We start from the raw sequence: 26,326 nt of genomic DNA, 5'->3' as shown, positions 1-26,326 counted from the left end.
CGGACGCACACTTCGCTCTACTCATTCAATGCTCGGATATGCTGTGAATTAAAAAAAACATTCTCTTCCAATGTCTCTTTCAGGAGTGAGGTTGGGTTGCACGGGCTATCTCCGTTACTGAGCTGTAGGGAACTGCGTCAGCACCTGTACCCTTCATTTGTCGTCACGTAATGGAAATACGAGGAATCAACGGCAGCTAGACCATAACTACAAGCTTTGGTCATACGAATCGACCTTTGGAACGATCTTTTTAACCATCGACCAACACGAATATAGTATCCGTGTGGAATACACATAAACGCAAACACTAATATATGTTCGCTTGCTACAGCAGTCGCCATTGAGGGACATCACTCAAACGTGGTTTGGCTAAGAAACTTCGAGAAAGAGGTGTTGAGCGACAGTGAGAGAAACGACATTTATTTGTCCCGTAAGAACCATTGGTGTCATGCCTCCTTGCCTAGCATGCTCACAATAATATTAAGAGGAATAAAAATAAGATGGGGCTTGGTGTCCCAGAACCACTAAATGATTGAGAGACATCGCATAGTGGAGGGCTCCAGAAATTTTGACCTCCTGGGGTTCTTTATTTGCCCGCTTGAATCCAAGTACGCGGGAATCGAGCATTCTGGCCTCCATAGAAAATGCGGCCGCAGTGTGTGGTATTCGATTTCTCTGTACTTACGGGTCAGAAGTCGAGCGCAATAGCCACGTGACCACCGTGGCAGGTCTCCAGAAGGTTCTCGATGATCTGTCACTCTCACGAACTTTAGGAATCAGCAAGCATAGCGCCGCTGTTGTGTTCACACGTAATTGAAAAAAAAAACATAAAGTGTCACGTTTCTTTTAGACATAATCAATAGACCCTCCTCCACCAAATGTATGAAAGATGTTTTATAAGCATAATTTATCAGCGTGAGATAACTTAGCGGTGCTAATTAGCCTCTATGCACCACAGTCTCATGACGTCCTACGTGTCAGTGGGGCCCCTGCGTTATCCTTACAGCACTTTCATCTACGGCTATATGCAAGAACAGGCAAGTGCTGGCTTCGGCGAACAGATTCCTGCCACGTGATTCATGCCATGCAATGCTTGCTGTCTCGCAATATCTTCCGCCATGAGTGATTTCTTATTAGGTAATTGGTTGCCTCGTTGCCATACCTTTATGGTAACTGTTGGAAAGTACTAATGAATTGCCACATCCACTGAAAATGTTTCCTAGCACCCGCTACGGTGATCTAGTGGCTAAGGCGCTCGGCTGCTGACCCGCAGGTCGCTGGATCCAATCCCGGCCGCGGTGAAATATTTGAGGCGCATGTGCTTAGATTTAGGTGCAAGTTAAGGAGCCTCAGGTGGTCGAAATTTCCGGTGCCCTCCACTACGGCGTCTCTCATAATCATATGGTGGTTTTGGGACGTTAAAACCGAAGAACAAAAGTTAGCTAGCAAAAGAATAGTACAGTGTTAGTGGTGTAATCTTTTGAACACGGGCCTACATATCGCACAATTTACAGGTAAAGCATGACCAGAAATTAGCTGCTTCTGTTTCCATGTTTAAGTGAGGGTGCTAAGTTGAACCAACTGTTTTACTCATGCCCGGAGAAAAGTAAAAAAAAAAACATTTTCGAAAAGGAAGAACACTGGATCCAATAGGGGCAAGCGCTAACTAAAAAGAAGTTTTGTCCTGAGAACAATCGTCTGTTTCGCTATTCTCTTACAAAGTTTAGCACTCATTGCATGACTCTGTGTACAATAAGCATTATCAGGAGGTCGTCAATTATCGAGTCATACGTGTTCTCACGCATTGACTAGCGAGATGGTCGTAGTGGGTTAACCCCAAAACATTGCGAAACGAGCTCTGTGCTTTGCTACAATGTTGCTCAGGAATGCATGGGACGGCGCGTCAGCGTTGAAGCACGTGTAATGAGTCATCATGTTTCGCCACGTCAAAACAACGTCACCACAATGCCGTTTTGTCACAAGTCACAGATGGCTCTTTCTCGTCGAAATTGACAAGAAGCACGGTGAAGCAGTGGGCGAATCGGTCATGCTTCCACTTGCAGTGGTTGCAGTTCGACTGTCCTCTCGCCATTTTCGTCGACACGTCTTGTACTCTTCGAAGATTTCTTTATCCTGTTCACAAAACAGGAATAGAAAGATGTCGTCAGTTTACGCATCGGAGACACTGCTCGTCACAACATGTTACACACTATCTATTCTTGTGCACTGCTGCGGTTATCAAAGGCGTGCACACGATTCTCCATTGAAGCAGAGGTGAGGAAGGGGGAGAAGGAGGGGTGAAGTCTCGTCACCGACTCAGTCGTTATGCTGTCAGTGTTTTGTGATGCTTGATTGTTTTACTTTTCTACCGCGCTGCATTACATATGTTCACGCGATTTTCTTGCCCCGTCATGACGCTTGTATAGGGTTTTTTTACGAACGAATTTCAAGCAAGGGCGTGGCTCGGCAGTAGTGTACTTGCCTGCCACGTAAGTTGCCTCAATTAAAGTCCCGCTTGGTTTGAACATTCTTTTTTTTTTCAAATTTCGCGTAAAAGATGCTACGGACGACGGCGGGGGCAGATGACACACACGGCACCAAAATCGGCTGTTATGATCTCGTAACAGCTTTCGCTGTGAATGAAATGACGCCATGACGTGCTTCTCAATACGACCTGCCTTTGGTTCTTCTTTTTGCGGGAGTAAATGTGGAAAAGTAAACGGTTTTCTCAACGTGACGTTTGAGGTCCTCGGTCATCATTGTGGTCAAAAACCTGCCTCACGATAACGCTGCAAATTTAAACAACGAAGGGACAGGCCAGACACTTGGCGCCTTCCTTGAATGACGGGTGGGGGGGGGGGTGATGGTACTTTTTTACTTGTTCACACGTCAGTGGTGGTATGACATTTTTTTTAAGATCAATTTATTTGACTTGCTTCATTCATGAAACCAAGCTTTTGCGAAGCTCCGAGAGGGCATGTTGGAGAAAGGTTCATGGAAGTAAAGAAATACGGTCGATATATATATATATATATATATATATATATATATATATATATATATATATATATATATATATATATATATATATATATAAACTAGAGAAACTAGAACGTTTCTCTAGTTTTCACAGAGTTTAATGATTAACCTCGTGCTTTGCATGGTCGTTCATTGTTTACGCATATATAATGATATGATGCCCTCCGTACCTCGTCCGTTGTGTCACATACCAATCGAGTGCAACTGGGCCTTCACTGGGTTATTTTCTCATAGTAAATTCAATACGAAAAAAAAGTTGGGACAGCTACACAGGAAGCAGCTATACTATATACTATACATAGCTATGATAGGCTTCACCCATATATATTTCGTTTCACTCTTCTTCCCCTCTTCTACACCTTCACATCATTCCTCCTCACTGTAACTTACCTTTCCCACCTCCTTACATACTGTACATGGTTTTACTAATCTTCTATTCTTCTTTTCCTCTTCTTCCTACTCGTCACTCTTGATATTTTTTTTTGGTATACTGTCTATGAGTGGCTATGGTAGGCCTTATTTCTCTAGCTTTTTTTTCTCTATATCTCTTTCTATCTCTATCTTTTCATTTTTTTTCTTTAGTTCTCTTTCTTGCTGTCTATTTTTTGTCTCTATTTGTGTGTCTGCTTCTTTCTCTTTCTTTTCCTGTAACATTTTTCTCGATTCATCCATTTTTTCCCGTGTTTCTTCCTTAGTCATTTTTTCTATCTGTTTCTGTTTTTCTATGTACTCTTTTTTTCTCGCCCATCCGAGTTATTGCATTCCACGCCGGTCCAATCGGCGTACGTGTTTGGGGAGCGGGGCGAAAAATAAAGAAGAGGACGAGGAAAGGGCGTGACGGCCGAGTTAATGCAATCGTGATGATGATAGCTTTTGTTCACACCTAACGGAATTTTTCGTTATCAAATGCAAGGCTCTTAAAATGGGCTTCTCGACTGATCGTCCAAACCCATAGATATACTAAAGTGCTTATTTGGGCCGGTTGGTTTTTTTTTTTCACTTTTTTTCACTTCGTTGACCATAGATATACGTTTTGCCCCGATGCCAGACGGATGCCGGAATTGTTCTTTATGGTTTTATTGCAGTAACTACATGGTAAACTTACACATAACAATGTCTAGCGCTTGTTTTTGTTTTTATTAGGCTCGTACTATGACCACCTAGTTTTAATGTAAGAACATAAACGGTTACTTGTACGCTCGGTTTTTTTAGTGGCCCTAGGGCTCGAAAACACTTTTTTTGTACTGTAGAGTTCTGTACGGTACGTCGGAATGTTTAATTTCATTTTTATATCTTTTTTTCGCTAGTTATTAATATATCTGTAGTATTGGAAAAGTGGTCTCTGTGGAAGCCGACCTTTCCACGTTATTTTTCTTCCTATTAACGACGAAATAATTGGTAGTGCATCGGACGCGCTGTCCGAAGATAGTACGTTCATTCCCTAGCGTCGGAAAACTTGATTTTTGTCCACTCCAACAACTATGCATTTACGGGATAATTGCTACTACAGCTAAAGATTACAAATAATGTCCCCCATAAACTTCTTGGATTCATTGTCTATATCCGTCGTTAGGTTGCGCTTAACAAAGAAACGAGCTTGTGGTTCATTCCCATTTCGTCCAACAAGAGAAGCTTGAAGTGATACGCGTGGCATTAACACGCTTGTACTTGCACCCGTTAGCTTAACTTCGAGCCATTTTGTTTGCGATTTAGGCGTTGCTGCTCGCCTGTTGAACGAGAAGAATTTTTGGTCGTGACCAAATTTCTCGGCGTCTTCAACCGTCTGGCAGAGAGGGTAATCCTTCGTCTCAGGTAGCCAGGCCGCCGCAATTCCACCGGTTGTCGTCAGCACAGCCAGGAAAAGAAATGGAATCCATGAGCCATACCTACCCTGCATTGTGTGGAGCGTTAGTCACACTCAATATTAAAAGGGATGATTACAACGGCAGTTCAAGTGAGACAGTGACCTCACGCAGTGAAAAGTACAAATAATCATATAATACGTCGTTTGGAGTTGAGAGAACTGGAAACTCGGAGAAAGGAAGAGAACAGATTTACTTCAAGTGGGGACGTCAGAGTGACGTGTGAACGCTGGGTACGATGACGAATTTCGATCACATTTTATTTTTTAGTGAACATTATATTACTAAAGAATTCTCGGAAACATACTTTGCACACAATGCACGAATAGTCTCGCAACTACCTAAATTGTGGTTTTACTTCACCGCAAGTAAAATTGAAGAATCCGAGAGACGCAATTTTCGATCACAACCTGTGTTATGTGCGCTGATTCAAGTGCGTTCACAAACTAGCTGGCATAATTTCAGCCATAGCCTCCTATATTTTTTTGTGCCCGCGCATTAGCGCTAAATACATACGCGCCATCCGTCCCTTATAGTTTTGGCGCTCGCCGCCAGATGCCGCACCGATCCCATAATAACAGCAGACGACGCGGCCTATGCACGCTTGCGTTTATGCGAAGTTCAGAAAAAGTGGGCGGAGAAACTTCACGAGCACAACCTCCAAAAGTTTCTTATGATGTCCCGGGGTCGAGCACTTGAGTTTGTCACGTTTCTGTAGTATTTGCGCGGCGTTGTCAACGGCAGCCTTCAGTGGCTGATTCATCTTTCTCGCTCTTGCGAGGAAAACTTCCGCGTAATTCTTTAGAGAATTTAGAACCATTACGAGCTCAGTTGACGGATACAGGAGTACACCTGGGTGGATATCTCCACATTCAATCAGAACATGCTCCGCCGTTTCCTTATCTTTCCCGCAGCATGTGCATTGTTCTTCTTCTTTACTGAATCTTGCTTTATAACTACGCGTTCTAAGGCAACCCGATCTCGCTTCAAACAGTAAAGCGCTTCCCCTTGAATTATCGTAAAATGCCTCCCTCCTTATTTCATTTTTGCCCTTTCGGTAGTTACTCAAAGCCGGTTTTTTCTCCATAGCTGCCATCCATTCTCTCGTTTTGCGCCTCGGCGCTCCGCCAGGAGCGCTCGCATCCCATAATAGCTCGGGGGACGGCGCTGAGGGACCGACCGCTCGGGCACAAAGTTATAGAGGAGGCTATGTTTCAGCTCATTTGGTCAAGCACCTATTTTGTAATCGAAAGCTTTTATTAACATGAGCCAGACAACAATTGCGCACTCGGGACTAATGACGTAATGACCTGTTTGCTACATCAGCGTCTGTGTGCCGGTGAATCATTGATTCTGTTCTGTGGTCGTCTGCGCGTTTCGTCGAGCTGTTCTAGCTTTGTTCGGCTCGGCATTGAACTTGAATGATCTGCAGTGGCTTAAACTGTAGAACAACACGAGGGTTCCGCTCCATGCACCACATGACGCCATACACATGTACCATGCAAAAATGATGGTCGCTGGCGGTTGGTGGGTGTTATAGCAGTTGCCTTTATAGGGCTAGTTTTGCACTTAAATATTCTTGTACAGTCAAGCTTTTTTTTTTTCTATTTACAGGAACAACATGCTCTCTACTTCAATATTACGCTGAAAACCACCAGTTTCTGGTTGATTGTGTAATGGCCTCTATAGGAAAGTAACGTGAAACTGAAATGCAACGAGTACTCACAAGGTAGACGACGTAGGGTACCGACGCAGTGAATACCGCGGCCAGAGCCGTGAGTACTCCGACCGAAAAGGAACGTAGTGGTGTGGGGAAGAGCTCGGCCGACTGCTGGTACATCATCATGTACGCCGCCGTGGTAGAGAACTTGGCCACCACGGAGGATACGATTCCCGCCGTGCCGGCTGCGTCGTAAGCAGGGCAGACAGCTTAATCACAGATAAGCGAAATGGATATGTATAGCACGTCATAGGTTTTTTTATTTACTTTATTCGCATTATTTAAACGCTTTATTCCGCCAGAAATGGGCTAAATCACATTGATCATGATATAAACACATGACGAAGATGTACATCATTGGATCATGATATGTGATATGTAAAGAGAATAAAGAGCCATTCACCTGTTGTGATATATATATATATATATATATATATATATATATATATATATATATATATATGGTATCAATATATAAATATACTAGAGAGAACTCTGGCGCTAGTGTCTATGGGAGCTGCAATGCACGGCGCTTCAGCGAGCATGGGAATGACGTTAGTACATGCACAAATTAGTCTAATCTTCGCACTTTTGGCTCCATTCGGTTTCGCGTGGCCTGAAGCTGCTTTGTCTCGAAACGACAACGGGCAAACTTTCAGCAGTCACACTTCACCACCTTAGTGTTTTAGGCTCACGAATTGAAATGGAGTCACGAAGTTCACAATTATCTGTTCTTTTATTCGAAACAAATGCAAAACGCAGCAATTACCAAAGCCGCAAGCGCGTTTCAAGTCCGCAAGCCTGATGCATATTTGTGTACTAATAGCCATTATTTTCACGGTGTCTGAACGATCGCAGTGCCAGTGTCCCGCCTAGTTAAATTTAGGAAAGACTATCGTATTTAAAGTTCACTTTATATGTATGTATATATCTAGAGGAAGCCTGCAATGGTCTTGCTAAGTTGGAATTAAAGCTCTGGTCCTAGCAAGGTGAACCTGTTTGTTAGCCTATTGATTTATGCAGACAGGATTACGTAATCTCGGTACTTTTGCATTAGCGCAGAACTTTACTTCCACGTCTTCTTTAATTTTTATATTTTCTGTCTTCATAGAACGCTTCATGCAGAAGTTATGGAGAATTTTTTTTTCCCTAGACGAACGCCATACGCTTTGCATTGAACTCTGTTCTACCAGAAAGCTTCGACTATGTGAAAGCACTGGTGAAACGCAGCGTAGACATGGCTTTTTAGATTTTACGCTAGCCGAGGGCAGCACAAGTTTTCTCGGGTTTGACTGAGCATTCAACCGGGATGGCCGAGTTTTAGAGAGAGAGAGAGAAATAAAAAAAAAGTATTGTCCTCAAATGTTCGCGTTGTTCAGCTACGCGAAAAGTTTGGCAACCGTCATTAGCACTTCTAAAGACATTATGGCGCACAAAACTACAAAGAAAACCAACAGAATTTTGCAGTTTCTGTGAGAGCGTTTGAATGGAGAATATCCTTTGAGGCAGAAGTACTGACGGGTGTTGCGCTTGGAGTGGGAAGTCATTAACATTATTTTTTTTCTCAATAATTTTCTTTTCAAGCCATGTGAAACGAAGAGTGAAAAAAAAAGACTAACTGCAGCGTACTTTTGCGTACGCCTACACATGTGCTGCCGAGTTTATCGCTTGCTGTTTCTGTGATAGGGCAAGGTTGAAAGCAAAGCGTTGAAAAGGGTCACTGTAGAATTCTATGCTTTGAAAGCAAAACGTTGAGAAGGGCCAATGTAGATTTCCATGCTAACTTCCTGTAACGTCGAATAAAGCCTAATGAAGTTTTGATATTGTGCGGTCATTGGACGGGTTCCGGAGTCTAGAGTAATTACCTATGAAAATAATCCACATTGTATATAAATCGCGTTGGAGATTTTATTATGCCAGATGCAGCTGATCGGTATGTTTGAATGAATTCAGAACTTTGAAAAGTAGCACGCAAAAGGGGCAGGAGTGCCGAATATGCGTACTAAATATAAATTTATGCAACCTGTTCCTCTTTAAAAAAGCAAGTTAACAGTATGGTGATTTGAAGCAGTATTGGTTATGTTACACTCACGGAAATAGAAATAACTTTGTTTTCTATCAGCGCAGTTTTGTGCTATAGAAAGGAACAGCTGGTAAAGACATTGCCCTCAAACTTTAGTACCAGGTGCCTCTGATGTTCTTGTCTTTTTTTTTTGCATCGCCTCCGAGAGGCACATAGCTGTTCGTAGGAACAAAACATCTATGTATTTCCTGTCGCGTGGAAACCTCACGCGGAGTTTTTGTACGCGTTCGGCTCTCGAAAAGAAAAAGTATTTAATAAAACATCTTCGAATTAGGTTTTCCAAGCCTGAAAGAAGTGCGGAGCTGGGCGGCCTTTGTTTTTCTTCGGTTTCCTATTTAGTAAGAAATAATCTATGACTAGAATTTGTGTGGAGTCTGTCTGTCTGTCTATCCGTCCGTCCGCCCGTCCGTCCGTCCGCCCGCCCGCCCGTCCGCCCGTCCGCCCGTCCGTCCGTCCGTCCGTCCGCCCGTCCGTCCGTCCGTCCGTCCGTCTGTCTGTCTGTCTGTCTGTCTGTCTGTCTGTCTGTCTGTCTGTCTGTCCGTTTGTCTGTTTGTTTGTTTGTTTATAGTTTGTTTGTTTGTTTGTTTATAGTTTGTTTGTTTGCTTATAGTTTGTTTGTTTGTTCGTTTATAGTTTGTTTGTTTGTTTGTTTGTTTATAGTTTGTTTGTTTCTTTGTTTATAGTTTCTTGTTTGAACTCACACGTTGGTGCGACGACAGGTGCCCAGCAGGCGGTAGCCGTGAGAAGCACGAAGAAGACGTTTGTCCAACGCCTGCCGAACCGGTCCATGCTCCACCAGCCAATTGCGTTTGCAGGAAACTCCACCAGGGCGAGGTAGAGAAAGTTGAGGAATTCGTTGCCGCTCAAGTGAGTCACGTTGATGTGCAGGCCGCTGTATGCGCAGCCGTTTGCTGACCTGGGGTGCAGGGACGGACACAAAAATTGCATGATGAACAACGTCGAGACCGAGACGTCGGATATCACAGTGCGCAACATATCTGCCAGAGGAGCAAAAATATCAGGGCATTCATTTCTATGTTTCATCGCTAAGTTGTATTTCACAGTGAAGCTGTATTTGCAAACCTTTCCGTGTTTCGCTGCTGCTGGGAGCTGCTGCCAAATAAAATAGGTCCCAGTTGAACTTCTTAGGCCTGAAAGTTTGTTAAGCAATGTACTCTATATATAATTTTAAATGATTTTTGTCGGCACTTTCGACGAGTCTTTGCCGTCGGCCGTGGCAGTGCGGCTGAAGCCTAGATGAAAGGAATCGGCCATCTTTGTCACACGGATGGCGAACCCGATAAAATCATCCCATAAGCAAAACCTGCCGTCGATTGCTTCTCAAGCAGAGAGAAATATGTCCCGCCAACCTTTCGTCCGGAGAAGAGCGTGAATGGAGCCGCAGTTGGGGAAGGGGTCGCGTTGCTTGAGCAGCAACTGCGAACTTTGACCATTAGGCGTGGTCGCTAAATCGGTCTCGCGCACTATCTCGGCAAGCATCAGCAGACGGCCCGCTTACGTCACGTTCAGACTACGTCAAGAAAACTGCTTGGCTTCTCGGAACGGGCACATCCTCTTACACCAGTGTTTTCTAGAGCTACGTGGGATATATCCAAGAAAGCTATAGCCTATGCATGTAACATTCCAATTCGTTCGTATAGCACTCACTGCGTCGACATTGCGGAGAAGCTAGACTTTTCTATTTGTAAGGTGTATTTATTATTGAATCAAAGATAACAATAAAGTAGTTCTTGCGACATGCTGCAGACACATCAAGGAACACTGACGATACTATGCGTGTTACTCATGACGTAAAGCACGCCATAGTTTTATTGTTTTCTCTTTTTTCAGCCACCATATTCCTTTGTAGATGTCTTCGAAGGCCGGAGATTCTGATCTTGTGGTATTCCGTTTGCACCCAGGATATATTTGTATGACTTATACTGATATGGTAACATATACGTATGCCTATCTCGTATTCACCGTGTCGGGGAGCGTGACACACAATAAGTAGCGGTAAACAATGCTTGACGCCGCTACTGTCACGAAACAATGCCGAACCTTGACAGACGCCGGGGCATACGCCACACATCGCTTTTGATATCGTCGAGTGGACGCGGAAAAATAAGGGGTTCGGTTTTCGCGCAGTGCACCATTGAAAGTGCGACGTATACCTGTAACATGCGACATTTGTTCTTGCTTCTGTGTTTGTTGTTGTTGTTGTTGGGTAGCCAAGAAGACGTGCTAAAAGCCATCTTTACAAAAGTGATTGCACGATGTTGACGCCTCGTTGTGTGTTCGGTAATGTATCGCAGTTATGACAGAAAACTTCGTCTAAAATTTCGAAGGCTTTATGGTATGGGCCAAAATCGCTAGAAGATCATGAGGAACACCGTATATAGTCGGTGGACCCTGCACTGATTTTGACCACCTACTGTATCTAAGTGCACGAAAGTTTAGTACGAAGGGGCATTCCAACATTTTGTTTCATAGAACTGTGCCTTCTGCGTGGGGGAATTTAATACGCGTCCGTTCAAGCTTACTTAGCATTATACCGCAAGTCTTGCACAGCTTTGCTACCATGTCGCGTATTAAGTTTAGACATATGCGTGCGCAACATGAAGAGCTGGATAAAGAAGGTGATTCAAACGGGTTGTTCGCATCGTGAGCTTCATAATGGAAGTGTAATTGAGTTTGACATATGATTTCTGCCAAAATGTAGGTACAGCTGTAAAGCACATGGTCGCAGAAAAATTGCGAGAATAACTGAATTTCGCCCAATTAAATAGGAGCGCGAGAGTCCCGAGAACCGAACCAGTGACTTTGCGGCTACAAGCACTATACGCCATAGATGCTAAGGCACCACGCTGGTAATGAAAAAAAAATGTAACCTTCTCGGTGAATAAGTTCTTCATTATTCTATTTGTTAAGAGCTTGTCAATGCGAAACACCCATTTGGACAGATTTTTTTTATTATTAAAGTCTTGTTGTGCAGACTTACCATATCAGCGTCAGTATCAGCAAGTTTTTTCGTATTTTGGGCTTGGTGACCAAGTCTAGAATGGAACCCGATTTCTCTGCTTCCTCTTCGGCATTGATGCTTCGTTGAACTTTCTGAAGGGAAAAGAAACATCTTGATAGAAGCAGAATGCAATCCCTAGGTGGCTAGGTAGATTGCAAAATAAGTAGATTGATCCGGCTGAGTATGTATGCATGCAGACAAGTTCCTGACAGAGTGAGTTTGATTCGCTAGCATACATTTGATTACACACACAAGCTTCTGACCGCCGAACAACATTTATTCGTGCTTATTACCGTTCGCAGGTCTGGTGTTCACAGTTCAGGAATCATGTAGCTGGTGACGAAATTGGCCGCAAAAAATATTTACGTGTCTTCTGCCTCTTAAGCTACGAATTATCAGCAGCACTAACACTAGCTACGTTGTTCTTGGTACACAAAATACTCGAGAAACTAAACTTGTTTTCAGTGTGTTGACTTCTAGTGCGGGTTGTTATTAAACTATTTTAAAAGGCCTTATAAATGATCACTCTCTCCGAGGCGCACTATAGAGTGCCTGAGGCCTTTTCAGAAAGATCGGGTCTTTCTTCTTGCATATAATAATAATAATAATAATAATAATAATAATAATAATAATAATAATAATAATAATAATAATAATAATAATAATAATAATAATAATAATAATAATAATAATAATAATAATAATAATAATAATAATAATAATAATAATAGAATTCTGTGGCATGTTTATTGAGTGGGAGAAAGAACTGACCTTTTGTATTCGTGTTCCCAGTGCGAAGTATAATACAGGCGTTAATATAACCTTTAATATTCACACATCTCACGTGGGGTTGATGGGGGTGATGTTGCTACGTATTTTTTTATTTATAGTGGTACTTGGGTCTATGAAGCTAGCGTTTTTTTTTTTACATTGAAAGGAAGAGCAACTCCAGCATCGTGTACGATTGGACGTGGATGCTACGCCGCTGATACGGTCGGGTACCTGATTAGCCAAGGTATTCGCTGTTGACGCAACAATATAATTTCTCAGGAAGGGCAATTCAAACTGCAGTGTGCGTGTGATTGCACGTATTCAGAATTAACCAAGACGTTCTAATAAAATGTCGGGCTTCAGGTCGGTCGTACGTCATTAGCGCGCCAGAACGTCTGCCAGCTCTCGCGCTACAGCCGCTTCACACAGACTATAGTCTTCAAGCAGATTAACATGTGCACACGGTCACGCCATTTTCGCGCCGCGAATGAACGACCGACAATCGGTTTCCCGCAGGGGCATTACTCTATATTGTTCGAGCTTTCGAAACCTCGCTCTATCGCAAATGTCAGGTGGTCGTGGCGCTTGGCCGCGCGTAGCGTCATTTTTTAGAGCCCCGTATAACCGGACGGGAGTCTGCGTATTCTCGAAACCACCATCCCATTCCGATCCTGTTGGCGATGTACGTGCACTTGGACCGCTGGAATTTTCACCTGCTCGACGCTTTATTGCAATCCATAAATTGGTGTGTGGTCAACCATGACATCATGGAGAAGAAGTGACCCATGAGATCCGGAGCTTTGAATATTGCATCCATGCCTTTTTGATTTTGATTCTCTTGATGAAATAAATCTATTTCGTTCAGTAATTTCTACGTCATTATGAATTCCACCGAACTTAGTGGTTGCTGTATGGCTAAAAAGTAAGATATCATAGGTTGAAAAAAAAAAAACCTATGCGGCCATTAGGTTAGGGATATATGCCGTTTGCACGGCAGACATGGTTGTATAACAAAAGTAACACTTTAGTATTGGTAAAAACTACCCACTAAACGAGATGGAATGCTTGCCACTGGAATCGAGCATTTCAGTTGAATTTAGAAATATTCGTGCCGTCTAAGAAATGGTCGAGCTTGTCGATGATTCACCTCACCAATGCTCTGCAGTGTCGTGAAACAGGTGGCTCGTGTCCGTGAATCAGCTAATAGAAATAAATGGTTCTATCTTTTTTTCTGAACTACGAATAAGTTCTTAGGGTCAACGAAGTGTAGCCTTCTCTAAGAGTTCGGTCACTTGCTTATGCTGACAGAGGTTAAAAGATGTATCTGTAATAGGCGTGCGCAGGGGAGGGGAAGGGTGAAGGTTTGCTGTAGCGCCCCTCTCTTTCTTAAGTGCTGGGGAAGAAGAATCTGCCCCCTTACCCCCCCCCCCCCCCGTGCACACGTATATGGTTTCTGTGCAAACACATATTCAATAAAAGTGGTTGGTTTCATGGGCTGTTCTTCGTCTGAGAGATGGATGGTCAGTCTTACTATCGGCCTGTTCTGGAAAAAAATATACAAGTTAAAAACTCACGGGGTCCATCATGCATTCCCCCAATATAGCTTGAAGGTGAGAGCCTCCTTCCTTTTCTTCTGATAGTAATGTATTTATCAGCCCAAATCCCAACCGTCCACTCATCAGGGCTTTCTGCATCCGACGGGTTTTTTATCTAGTGCTTCTGGGAACGGCGTACCTTTCACCAAGCTATGATGTCACGTGGGAACGTCATTCACGTCATGTTGGGGCGTTACGATATGATTTTTACATTACTGGTGTTAACGCCAACGGCCACATTTCGCGTTTGATCATGCATCGAAGACTTTCGCAGTAAAAGAAAGTGAATGCTGGTGATGGACAGGAGCAAGGACCTGAGGTCCATGATGTCTACGTTGAAGCCGCCGTACATAGTATAAAGGATGAATGGACGCAAGGACGGAGAGATGCATGGACGGATAAATAGACAAATATACACGAACGGACGGACAGATACACGAACGCATGCAAGCACGCACGCACGGGCGGATGGACAGATGCTCGCATGGATGAACGAATGGACAGATATATGGATGGATGTATGAACGGTCAGAGTATAGTTTATTTTAAACCTATATACGCACTAGAAACGCTGTATGTATGGTATATGTAACACCTGTGTTTCGGCTCGACGGCTACGACAACGGCTTCAACGAACAGTGTGAGAGCCTGAGAGCCTAGGGAGCTTCAACCCTTTAAAAAAAAAAAAAAACATGCGTTCTTGGTTTCTGACATTGGGTGTAGAAGTTCACAGAAAGCTAGAATCTTCGAGAGATGGAAAATACGCGGAACACGCCGTGCAACTACAACCTTGAAGAAGACACTCGGCTTGTCTAAACGTTGGCCCATCGACACCCGTTGTTCCAAGGACTTTTCATCGCCGCTTGCTGCATAGGTGGACGGAAGGCACTCACCTTGAGCTTCAGGTCGAGGTCGATCGGGGGCTCGACACCATTTCGGAAGGCGATGCGGCGCAGAACAGCCGATGCCTCAGAGAGCCGGTCCTGCGACAAGAGCCACCGTGGAGATTCGGGGATGACCCTATAACGAACATGCGTGGGTCCGTCAATGACGGAAGATAAAGTGCAGGCAAAACACCCGTGGCCGGTGCCTGTACACCTCTTGCAGTGGTGTATGCAAAAAGAAAAAGTTATCAGGAAGCCGTATTAGGCATAGAGTTTCCTAATATACACTAGAGGAAACTCTGGTGCTAGTGTTTATGGGAGCTGAAACGCACGGCGCTTCAGCGAGCACGGGAATGATGGGTAGTACACACATTTGTCTAATATTCGTACTTCTGGCCTGCTTTTGGCTCCGTGTGTGTTCGTGTGGTTTGGAGCTGTTTTCTCACGAAACAAATATTAGCAAATGTTCAGCGGTTGCGCTTCACCATCTTATTCTTTTAGACTTACCTTTCCAAATTGGGTCACTAAGTTCAAAAGGGTTGAATCTTTCTTTCAAACAAAACCGAAACACAGCGATAAATGAAGCCGCAAGTACGATTTGCCGTCCGCAAGTACGAAGACTATTGGCAAATGTGCGTACTACCCATCATTCCCAAGGTCGCCGAATGATCGCAGCACCAGAGTCCTCTCTAGTTAATTTTAGAAAACTCTATGGTATTAGGGAGGTATGAGGGAACAAACGGAAGTCAAGTGAACGCCTCCGGGGTTTCAGCCGACTGAGGACAAGACACTCGAACCTCGTACTATACAGCTTAACCTACTACCATATAGATAGAAACTGCTGGAAACTACAAAACAAATATAGCTTTCAAGTTGCGGTAATGATTTGGGGTATGCGGTTTATGCTTTTGCTTCTGAGCGTTATTTATTTATTTGTTTTTTTTTGCGGCAACGGCGTTTTTCGTTGACCCTTTGCTTTACGGTGTGCTGAACATGACGCTCGCCAGGGGGGGGGGGGGGGTGGCTTCGCCGGGCTGAGAGAGGTTAGACGGAAAGACTGAGCTTCTTGCCAGAAGTGACGAAGATGAGGCTCGGTGGAAAGGGCTAATCGGTGAGAAGCTCGCTAAGAGCGGTGAGGGTGATACTCGGAGGGAAGCGGGCCAGAACCCAGCTGTTAAAGGGAAGCGGGTCAGCTAGGGGAGTAGGCGGAAAGAGTCAAGTGGAAGGACAGGGAGGTTAGCCAGTTCTGAGACCGGCTGGCTACCCTGTGCCGGAGAAGCGGTTAACGGGGATAAAAGATTATACAAAGGAGGAGAGAGAAGACGAAACATAGCGAATGAACAAAAACAAAATAAAAGAGAGTACGGCACTAAGGTCTGTCCCTAAAGGCAGTTTCTCGCAAAAAAAAAACGTAATAAAGCTTTAAAAGCTTTTTGAGCTGAGGATGGACTCAGGCGTCATGTGTTATAAAGGGGGTGCCGATTTATCGGGAGTTAGATCTTCCAAAATGGCTAAAAGCGCCTATGCTTCCGAAGAAGAGGCCGAAGTGAGAGTCGGCGAGAGCTAAGAAAAGTCTTGCAAGACATATGTATATATATACCTTGCAAGTCTTTTCTTAGCTCTCGCTGACGTTTAGGCTCGTGCCCCCCTATCTTATGATTCTTCGTTACTATAGCTATAGTAACGAAGAATCATTAAAAAGGAGGCACGAGTCTAAACGTTTTGAAACCTTTGGCATTATCTTCATCGTTAGTCTGAAACAGCTCCCTGTAAGAACCCTCCGAAGGCTTGGTCACTCACCTGATGTAGCAGAAGAGAGGCACCGCGCACGAGGCGCACACTGTTGCCAGCAGCACCCACGTGCGGCTCAGGTATGCCACCAGAGGCAGCAGGCACATGCCCAGCGTCCAGCCCATGCACGCCACGCCCAGCATCAGGGTGCGCTGTTTGGCACCCACCAGTTCCAACACTGCGGCCAAACACAGTAAAGTAAGTCAAACTCAAATACAACGAAGTACTCGATGCAGCGACGTCGTAATAAAAATGAACGCCGATGTAGTAGCACAGACTGGAAAAGACCGAGTGCGCAGCTTCTGCTGACCTTTCATAGTGATCATGTATCGTGGCCAACAAACCTTGCTTACAAGGTTTACTTATTGCGCCTAAGCATCGACCTGCTATCGGCAGTAAGGCCTAGTTCACACTGAAACATCCGCTTTCTACAGCGACCGAAATTCCCCTGCCGCCGAAACATAGCGTCATTCGCACTGGACGCGGCCCGCGCCGCCGATTATGCCATCTACTACGGGGCGAACGCGGGATGGATGCGCTGTCACCCGGTTGTTGTCGAGGCTCGCAAACGCTACTACGCTATCCGGTGGTGCATACTTCGACGATTCTCGTACGCAAGAAGCAAGAAAAGACAGTACTGCTTACATTGCTGGCAAGTGGCTCTCTTGTAATGCACGAAGAGCAGAAAAACTACCGATGCCAGCGGCGTTGGTGGGTTCGTTTTGCTCTGCAAGACCGCAACAAGCTCGGTCACGCCAACAGCAAGCTCGGTCACCTCTTTCACAAAATACGGAGGCGAAGTAGGCACAGAGTAAGTTAAACTCCTGTTGGTTTCAACATTCAGTTACGTGCACTGCAGCATAACAAGTGAGTAGGGCTTGGCCGCCATTTTTCAAAATTCCTTGACTAGCGCTCCTATTGGTCCGCGGGGACCGATTCGGCGGCAGACGCCGCAAAAATCGGTCCGAGAGCGATCGGCGTGGAGAGGGCCCTTTCGGCGAATCTCGCCGCCGCCGAACCGGATTCGGAGCACTTTCGGCGGCCGGAATGCTCAGTGTGAACGCGGCCTAAAGGTTTGCGGGATCTGCAGCACGTGGCGGAGCGGCGGGAAACAGCAATGCTGCGCCGCCTACCATGACGAGGCATGGTGTTGAGGCTATATCGACTGCGGCCTCGGCGATTAGCAGGGGCGCTTTCAGACAATGCGGCGTTGCCGGATGTAATCTCGGAAGCCGTGACCGATATACTCGACACCATGTTACTTCACGGTAGGCGGCGCAGGTGTGCAGTTTTGCGCCACTCCGCCATTTACTGCAGATTCCGCAAACTTTTGCTCCGGACAGTACTTTCATCGCGATTTCATTTTGTCTGGATTTCATAGATGACTTCCGCATTGTTTGCACACTACTGAAGTCAACACATGGATGCAAAATATCATCACCTGAGTTTACAATCAATTGTACACTACATAACAATGAGTCGGGATTGTGTGATCAAAAAAAATTATTAGAATCATAGTTTCGTCTGATATCGTTCCTTTATGTTCCTCCGCCCAGAACACGGCAATAAAGCAGAAATCATGGTAGATCTTCGCATTTTTCTTGATTAGATAATTCAACCTTTTTTTACTTGCATTAGTGTAAAGAAGAAAATCCCCGGCTTTTTTTATTTCTTGTACGCCTTATGGTATTCCGTTGAAGCCTCGGCAGGCCGAGCAAACTGTAGGGTTTCTTGTTTGAAACATTCACGAGATAGGTACAACGTATCTTTTTGTTCCATAAAGTGCCTTTAACTGTCAACAGACTCTTAACAGAGACTTGTGACGCACATCTGTGTAGGACATCAAGCGCGCTCCAGAAGCCGAACGCACCGTATGGGACTCACTGATGATGTAGGGCACCTGGTCGATCTGCGGGTCCAACAGAGCATTGATAAAGCGCATGACGACGAACATGGTGAAGTTGGTAGACAGTACGGCGCCAAAGCCTGAGAACGCCGCTAGCGCCACGATTGCGAAGAAGGTTGGTTTGCGGCCGTACCTGCGGTAAAACGTGCACCACGGAGATTGAGTGTCGTCGTTAGAAACCACAGAAAAGATGCTAAAAGGTTCCCCGACATGAAGCTGGGTCAGCTCACACAAGATAGGGTAAGTTAGAGATCGCCGAGACAGGCCTTCGTCGTGCATTCGGTATAGGTTGTGCTGAGACGGAAGATTGAGATGTACAAATTCAACTCGGAAAAGACGTCGCATATGGCCAACTAATGTGGATCGAAAATTAAATTTCTGGTGTAGAGTGCTGTTCTGGCAGTGACGTAATCGCGGCACAGTAAACGCAACTGACCTGCTTTTATGTGTTTGCTAATGGGCTCAAAATAGGGTCCTATATTATAATAATTAACAATGTTATAGTACTGTGTGGCACTTAACTGTGGAAAGCAACAATGCTTCGCTGTGTGCTTTTGTTATCTATAGAACGCCATGCTGTGAACAATCTGACATGATCCAGAATGCGAAATTTTGGCGATTTATCGTTTATGTTTCTGTAATTTTGTTTGTATAGGAAGGTAGAGAAGGAAAGAAAAAATATGCAGTCAATAGTACCAAATATGTATGTGGCCCTTATAGTGCTCTTGGAAACAGGTAACTTGCAGTAACCAAGCAACTCTGCCGCAATCCTGTATAACAAGATAAGCGTAAAATTGCACACTATATCACTATGCAGTACTCACTTGTCAGCCACTGCACCAATGATGACAGTTCCAATGACGCTTCCTGCCGTGGCTATGGAGTACACCAGGCTTGGGAGGTGACCGTGAGAACAGACCAAATCCCACTGTCGGGAATCGGAAAAGAATAAAATTTGTCTCTGAAATTTCAGCACGACTGTCTTAAGGCATGGTAATTTTATCGTTTATATGTAGACACATCGCACGTCAGAGCTTCCGCCGTGGTGGAGCCATGATTACGTTGCTCGGCCTCTGACTTCAAGGTCGCTGGTTCGATCCTGGCCGAAGCAGTCACGTTTCGGAGGACGCGAAATTGTGGAGGCCCGTATTTATTGCGATGCTAGAGCACGTTAAAAAACATCAGATGAACGAAGTTAACGAAGTACTTCACTACGGTGTTTCTCACAATCATACTGTAATGTCCGTCAAAGTGTTCAGTCAAGGAGAAAAACCAAGTTCGTAACTAAGTTAAACGGGAAAAATTGCGCATTAGGAGCGAGAAAAAAATGTGTTTTGATGAAGGAGGATTGACGAACGAAGACCTAACCGAAACGTGGGAGGCGAAGCTCGCCCTCGAGGACCTGGCAGACCAACAACAACTCGTCGCCAGGGCCAAGAGGGCAGTAAAAGCCACAGGGTTCCTGGACTAAGGAGCCCTCCCACCTCAGGGTGACACCGTGCATCGCTCGGAGCTCTGTTTCAAAAAATAAACATTCACTTCTTTCTCTCCGGACATAAAATACAAGTAAAATGACCACGTCCCAGCTGCGGCTCTTTATTGCTTCTTAAGCACACACGCGCCAATGATTATGGGTAAAGTGTAACCCAAATATGATGTAAGCAATGGTACGACATGACATTTTGTCTACTTATCCTAATAGATACACGCGTGTTGAGACCTACAATTGCCGTGTTATTAACATGGTTGATTAAAAGAATTGGAAGGCTGTTCTCTGAGCAAACGCATATCCACTTTTGTAAGTGTTCTTTACAGCTCTGCAACCACTTTCATTGTGCAACTCATGACACGATGCTGCGGTTGCAATAATGCCAGCACCGTATAACATGTGTAAAATATCTGTTCTTGAGGAAAATGCTCGCAGCGCGATATATTCACAATCCTCTCGTCACATGAAATAAAAGTTTATTTAAGAAAAATGAGACCCCCTGGTTCAGGTTCACGCCTAGCTTGTTCTTGTAGCTTCCTTCTAGCGGCACAAGCGTACGAGTCGTAGGCGTCACGTACAAAGATGAGTTGGCTTTCTAAGAACCAGCGACAGGAACGCGGGCAATTACTTATTCGCTTGCGCGCTTTCAGCTAACGACGCTTGCAAGGAATACGAAATGCCTCGATGCCCCTTCGGAAGAGCGCAACCAAAGAACAGAAAAGAGTGAGAGTGACGTAAAAAGCAGGCGGAAAGTAACCTTGGTAGGATTCAAGGTCACTTGAAGAAAACACTTCAAGTTGGCAGCTTCGCGCCGCACCGTCATTCTCGCCAGGGAGCAGGGAGCTTTGATATTGTTGTGCGCGTTGCGTAAAATGTTAAAATGCATAAATACTGGTAGCCGCCTGCATCAACTTAAGGAGCACTCTAATAAAGTTTTAGTTATGGTGATTTATTGTGCCAAAACATTGATACGGCTATGAGGCATACAGTAAAGAGTTGGACTCTGTATTAATTATGCTCTGTATAAATTATTAATTAATATTAATTATTTGGACTCTGAAATAATTGTGCTAACATTCTCATATATATCTAAGCAAACAGTTTTTTTTTGCACCTACTCTCACCTAAATGATGCCATCACGACTGTAGTAAAACATGTGTCTTCGGCTTCAAAATCGGACCCTTAGGTGCTACGTTATTACGGTGAATATGAGCAAAACGTGCACGCAAATGCACATCAAGTGATGTTACGCGAAACTTCTTGCTTAATAACTTAGCCTATCAGAGTGGACGTTTGGCTGTATTGTATAACCTGCTGGCATGTGTAGTTAAAAACAAGTAAATATTAACAAGGAAGAAAATATAATAAATTTACGCTTCAGAATGGTCGTATAGAAATGCTTCACTCTACGTCTGCATGCTTGGTCGATGAATATTGTGCAAATTCAAGACTGAATGACAGATGGAGTGAAATTGAAATGCTCTATCTGTTAGCTAGACAGTTTCCTTTGTAAGTGCTTTTTATGGTAGCGAGTTGACATCGTAAACATTACACAGGTAAATGACGATGCCTTCCACTCCATTGACCTTTGACAGATAAAAACTGGAAGTGACCCCAATGATTGACTTGGGGATTTAGCAGCGGTGCCTGCACGTCGGCGTTCGTGTACCGTGGTGTTCTCCTTCGTTTAATTATATTGAACTAGAACCAAGATGTTGGTCTAGTTCACTATAGTTCAACCTTGCGTTTTGTCGCACTGCCGAAGGGCGTAGTGCTGCTCTGCCAGGTGCCACAACAATTCCATCTGCTCAAGGGAAACCATCTGCTATTGGAATAAACCCATTAAGTTAATTTTCATCAGATATTTTGTAAGTTAATAGGCACTTATCTGAAGTAAAGCTATGCCCCGCCGCGGTGGTCTAGTGGCTAAAGTACTCGGATGCTGACCCGCAGGTCGCGGGATCGAATCCCGGCTGCGGCAGCTGCATTTCCGATTGAGGCGGAAATGTTGTAGGCCCGTGTGCTCATATTTGGGTGCACGTTAAAGAACCCCAGGTGGTCGAAATTTCCGGAGCCCTCCACTACGGCGTCTCTCATAATCATATGGTGGTTTTGGGACGTTAAACCCCACATATCAATCTATAAAGTGAAGCTATTGTCCGACACCAAATGTATTCAGCATAACTCTTCACTTGAAAAAGCACCATCATTATTGCACTAGTTTTATTTTATAGTTGGACACTCTCGACGGCTTTTAGTCCTCACCGTAATGCTCCGAATAAAAGTTCAAATTGATAACACTCGCCCGCGCATCGCATGTTCTATCCGCGGGTACAAGCGCACGAGCTGGGATGATAAACGCGGATGAAGCAGCGATCAAACGAGCCTGTTCATCTTCGTCGCTCGTGAGGCGCATAACATCCTCCCGCGTGTTAGGCGTGCCATCGAATGCTGCTCGAGCATAGGGAAACCACCCTGCCCGTGTTGAGCAAGCATGAAGGGATCCAGGGGGTAGGTGTGGGGTGTCACCCGAGCAGCAACTGTGAACGATGATCCCGAAGGTGGGGTTGCGATCACGGAAGTTCACACTATCTCGGCAGGCGTCAGCGGGCGGATAGCATACCCTTTTACGGGCTGTGCTCTCAGGGCGAAGAGGCTGTGCGTAAACTACCTTTATTTCTTGAGTGGCTGGTGGCTGCATTTTCTTACACTATCGTTTTGTGAAGTTACGTGAGATCAAACCCGAAATTTTTCGCTGCCATCCATACTTGGTACAACATCTTAAGTTGTTGCTATCGCATTGATCGCTTCGCCCATGCGATGAACCTGTGCTTTTTAAACACGTTTGTAAAAATATTCAGAGAAGTGGAAGTTCCCGACAGGAAGCGCTTGCCAGAGAAACGAGAGTGTCATCCGTTAGTCGAGCGATTGCAAAGATAGCAAGTGAGCTCATGCAGTTAACCAAACAAAAATACTGGACCTTAAAAGCGCGATCATGTCACTGCTGATTGGCAGATGCCATGTACTGCAGCTGACATCTAAAACTGGAGCGAGGTCAGTGAACTCAAATAAACCTTTCAGTTACATGCAAAGTACAAGACAGATGTGACAGAGAAGAGATGGCCTTACAGCTGTAGCGAAATAAAAAGAAAATTTCTCATCTTCAACAAGAGGGTGCCCTTCGCGCACCTGTTGCTATTTGCCAAATTTGATGGAAACGTGGCTCTGCAAAATGTAATGCCTGCACTTTTTCCGCTTTTGACGACGCTATAGAACATGCAAGAGCTATGCTCGTGGAGATTCAAAAATGGCTGACGTCACGTGTTGTGGATTATCTATAAATAAACGCCGGAGTTATTTAGGCTGGGGCCCACGGCAATAAGTAAAATAGTGAGACGCATTAAGCCACGTCTCTTTACTTTTTTTTTCTTGTATGTTGTGGCAGAGTGCTTCACAGGTTTTGGATGTATGTTTTCTAATTACGGCTAACCGTTCGTTGGGTTATCGTCCTCAACTGCATGCGGATGTTGCAGAAAGCCGCCATGGACTGAATGTATACAACGTTGCTTCTTTGTCTGTTTAACAGGCGCAACGAAATTTACATTCAGCGGTGAAGGCAAGCACTGAGATGACGTTAAAATCATGATGCTATTTCAGTATATATCTGAGAAGTAAGTAATTGTATAACAAACTCTGCTGTTCAGTGCTAGATGGAACTGGTTTATAACATTGTACTAAATTTCTTCCCACGCAAAACAAAGGTGATATACAATGTTCATACCAAACCCAGGTGGTGAAACTGTTTGCTATATCCACAAACCAAGAGCTACGCTTCTAAGCGTGTTGCAGAACTTGTGAACAAATTCCGAATTTGTTGTAACCAAGTTGCTGTCTCTAAATGACGGATACATATGCATTGGTGCAATCAATGCAACCCGTCGTATGATATCCCGCCTATGTGTTTTCAATAAAATATTTTACACCAATCAGACCTTAAAACAATCCCTTTTTTCAGTTCCATCATACGTGTCATCCCGCATTGATCATCCGTTAAAAGTTGGTGTGCCAAACTCCCGAATAAACCTCTACCTGAACTCGTTTGTCCCAATGACCAGCGTGCAGTGGAATCGCCTTCCAGCCTCCATCGTCTCCATCAGCGACGCTGCGCACTTCAGGTCCACTGTCAGCAATCACTTTTTGTAACCACTCCGCTGTTGTCTTTTTCTCTTGATTGTTTAATATTGTACCCCTCCTCTCTGTAACGCCTTACGGCATTGAGAGTAAATAAATGAAATGAAATGAAATTGGAAACTCAGACGACAAGTTAATGAAAAAAACTATGGCAAAAAGAAGAGAAATGATTGAAGTAGGTTATTGTTTTTTCTGTTGCTAATTACCCTATATGCACACACTAAACGAGCAAATGTTTCTGCAAAATAAAGCGCATATAAGGGTACATAGATGAACGAGCTCGTTCCATTTCCACCGTTTGTGTATGTGTCAATTTGTGCACCTCATTTTATAACTACGTTTCACTAAATTGTCACAGAAAATGCTGACACATAAAAAAGAACGTGGACCGAATTTCAGAAGGACATAGAGAAATATGATAACACTTTCTCTAAAACACATTCACCTTCTAGAGGCATTGTCACGTTACAGCGAAAGCGATTTTCTACTGTACTGTGAAAATGCAGGCTGAATGATTCTTTTGTAGCAGCCCACAAAACAGAGAAAGCAGTCGGTGGCATGATTGCAATTTCGAACAGATTTTTCTGAAGTATTGCAAGAGAGCGTCAAAAGTCCGACTCCAGAATGGCTGATACAGACAACTGTGAATAACAGAAATCTGCGGCTCAAGGTCAACATGGGATTTCAGGTAAACTTAATTCCTGGCCCTTAGCTCAATAGTTAACAACGAGGCCGCCACTATGAACTTCACGAGAGCAGTGAGTAACTCTACAACTACAGTGATGAAGCAAACTGGCACAGTAATTCTGCTAATGACTCACTGAGGCATGACAGCGAACGTCATTTGTGGTAATGAAAAGATCTGCCCGGCTTTGGCTTGCACTAAGTGAGAGACTACCCCTCGCTTCTGCTTCTCCTTTGCCTGCATGTTTTCAGAGTGCACAAGGTTTGCCGAAAATTAAACGGGCCCTTTGACACTCCTTCATCTCACAACCTCGATCTCAGATGGGTCACTGCCGGAGCCATATGAATGAGTCATACATGCAAAACAGGGACCTAAAGTCTGTTTAAGGTGCACGTGCTAGACAACAAAAGACCCTCTTTCTTCAAACCATGCTCAAAACGTTTCATGACAAAAAAAAGCAACAGTTTTCTTTGCAAGAGATAGACAGTGGCAGTTAGAAACAATTGAGGATTACGCGGACTTAAGACGACCGTTCTCTTACCTTCGTCGGCACGGTCTCTTCGTAGTGCAGGTCATCGTAACGAAACAGTTCGCAAGGCTGCCTGGTCGCACTTTCATTCACATACCATGACGCGTTCCACGACGTCGCGCTAAAGTCGTCCGCGAAGAGCGTCGAGTTGAAACGACGCATCGGCAGCACCTCGCACTCGTCGTCACTGACGAGCAGTTTTCGAACATCCCGGGAGAGCGAATCGTTGAGTCCCAGGGCGTCCAGTTGCGGCACCACGCATTCGTGGTCCGGCTCCGACAGCAGAAATATCAGATTCATCGAGAAGAACGGAAACAGTATCTGCGAAGGCAACAGAAAGGCCCACAGAAGGAACTTCTGAAACTTGCCGAATCCTCCTAGCTCCTCGATGACGTCTTCGAATTCCATTGTCTATTTTGCTGTACTCCGGGACGATGGGGCTCCCGTAAACGTGCAGGGGTGTGCCTCTCTGAACCACGGAGACCAACGCGATCGAGAAACATAGAAAGGGATTCGATGCTTATAGAAACTAGTAGGTGGATTCGCGCTTAACTGAGTCCCTGCGCCTTCTCTACGTTACCATGTGCCCTCGCTGCTGCTATCGCGGCGAACAGCCAAGCTGCATGACCTAGCGAGGATTAATGAGAGAAGGGGAAATAGAGAGAAGGTGAGGGAACACGAGAAAACCTCCGATTCTATGATTGTGGCTAAACGCGGCGTACCGACGTGAGAGGCGAGAGAAAAGGAGGAGGGGCGGG

The 26,326-nt window shown here is 44.7% G+C and overlaps 1 protein-coding gene across 3 annotated transcripts; it reads right to left on the bottom strand.

The window, feature by feature from the left end:
• Positions 1-399: 399 nt before the first annotated feature.
• Positions 400-26,157, bottom strand: LOC119173956 (carcinine transporter). 3 transcript variants are annotated; one of them, XM_075895016.1, is made up of 10 exons: positions 25,581-26,155; positions 19,498-19,601; positions 18,652-18,806; positions 16,777-16,945; positions 14,986-15,112; positions 11,706-11,818; positions 9,406-9,620; positions 6,628-6,806; positions 4,767-4,930; positions 400-2,133 (listed from the first exon to the last, which is right to left on the bottom strand). In XM_075895016.1, exons 1-10 carry the CDS (start codon positions 25,974-25,976, stop codon positions 2,046-2,048), a joined length of 1,710 nt encoding a protein of 569 aa, XP_075751131.1. In that variant the 5' UTR covers positions 25,977-26,155; the 3' UTR covers positions 400-2,045. The 3 variants fall into 3 exon arrangements, with proteins under 3 accessions (XP_075751131.1, XP_037280634.2, XP_075751132.1); XM_037424737.2 differs by lacking the exon at positions 400-2,133 and having other exon boundaries at positions 4,101-4,930; positions 25,581-26,156; XM_075895017.1 differs by lacking the exons at positions 400-2,133; positions 18,652-18,806 and having other exon boundaries at positions 4,101-4,930; positions 14,986-15,075; positions 25,581-26,157.
• Between the last annotated feature and the right edge of the window lie 169 nt (positions 26,158-26,326).

The sequence above is a fragment of the Rhipicephalus microplus genome, chromosome 5 (assembly GCF_043290135.1).
Source record: "Rhipicephalus microplus isolate Deutch F79 chromosome 5, USDA_Rmic, whole genome shotgun sequence".
Lineage (NCBI taxonomy): Eukaryota > Metazoa > Arthropoda > Arachnida > Ixodida > Ixodidae > Rhipicephalus > Rhipicephalus microplus.
This window is presented reverse-complemented; position numbering and strand designations above follow the sequence as displayed.

Excerpts from the sequence above, each read along its gene's own strand:
- LOC119173956 (XM_037424737.2), bottom strand. The coding sequence starts at position 25,976 with ATGGAATTCGAAGACGTCATCGAGGAGCTAGGAGGATTCGGCAAGTTT. Across the intron at positions 18,807-19,497 it reads ATTGGTGCAGTGGCTGACAA|GTACGGCCGCAAACCAACCT; the intron begins GTGAGTACTGCA and ends GTTTTACCGCAG. Across the intron at positions 6,807-9,405 it reads ACCTGTCGTCGCACCAACGT|CCGGCACGGCGGGAATCGTA; the intron begins GTGAGTTCAAAC and ends CTTACGACGCAG.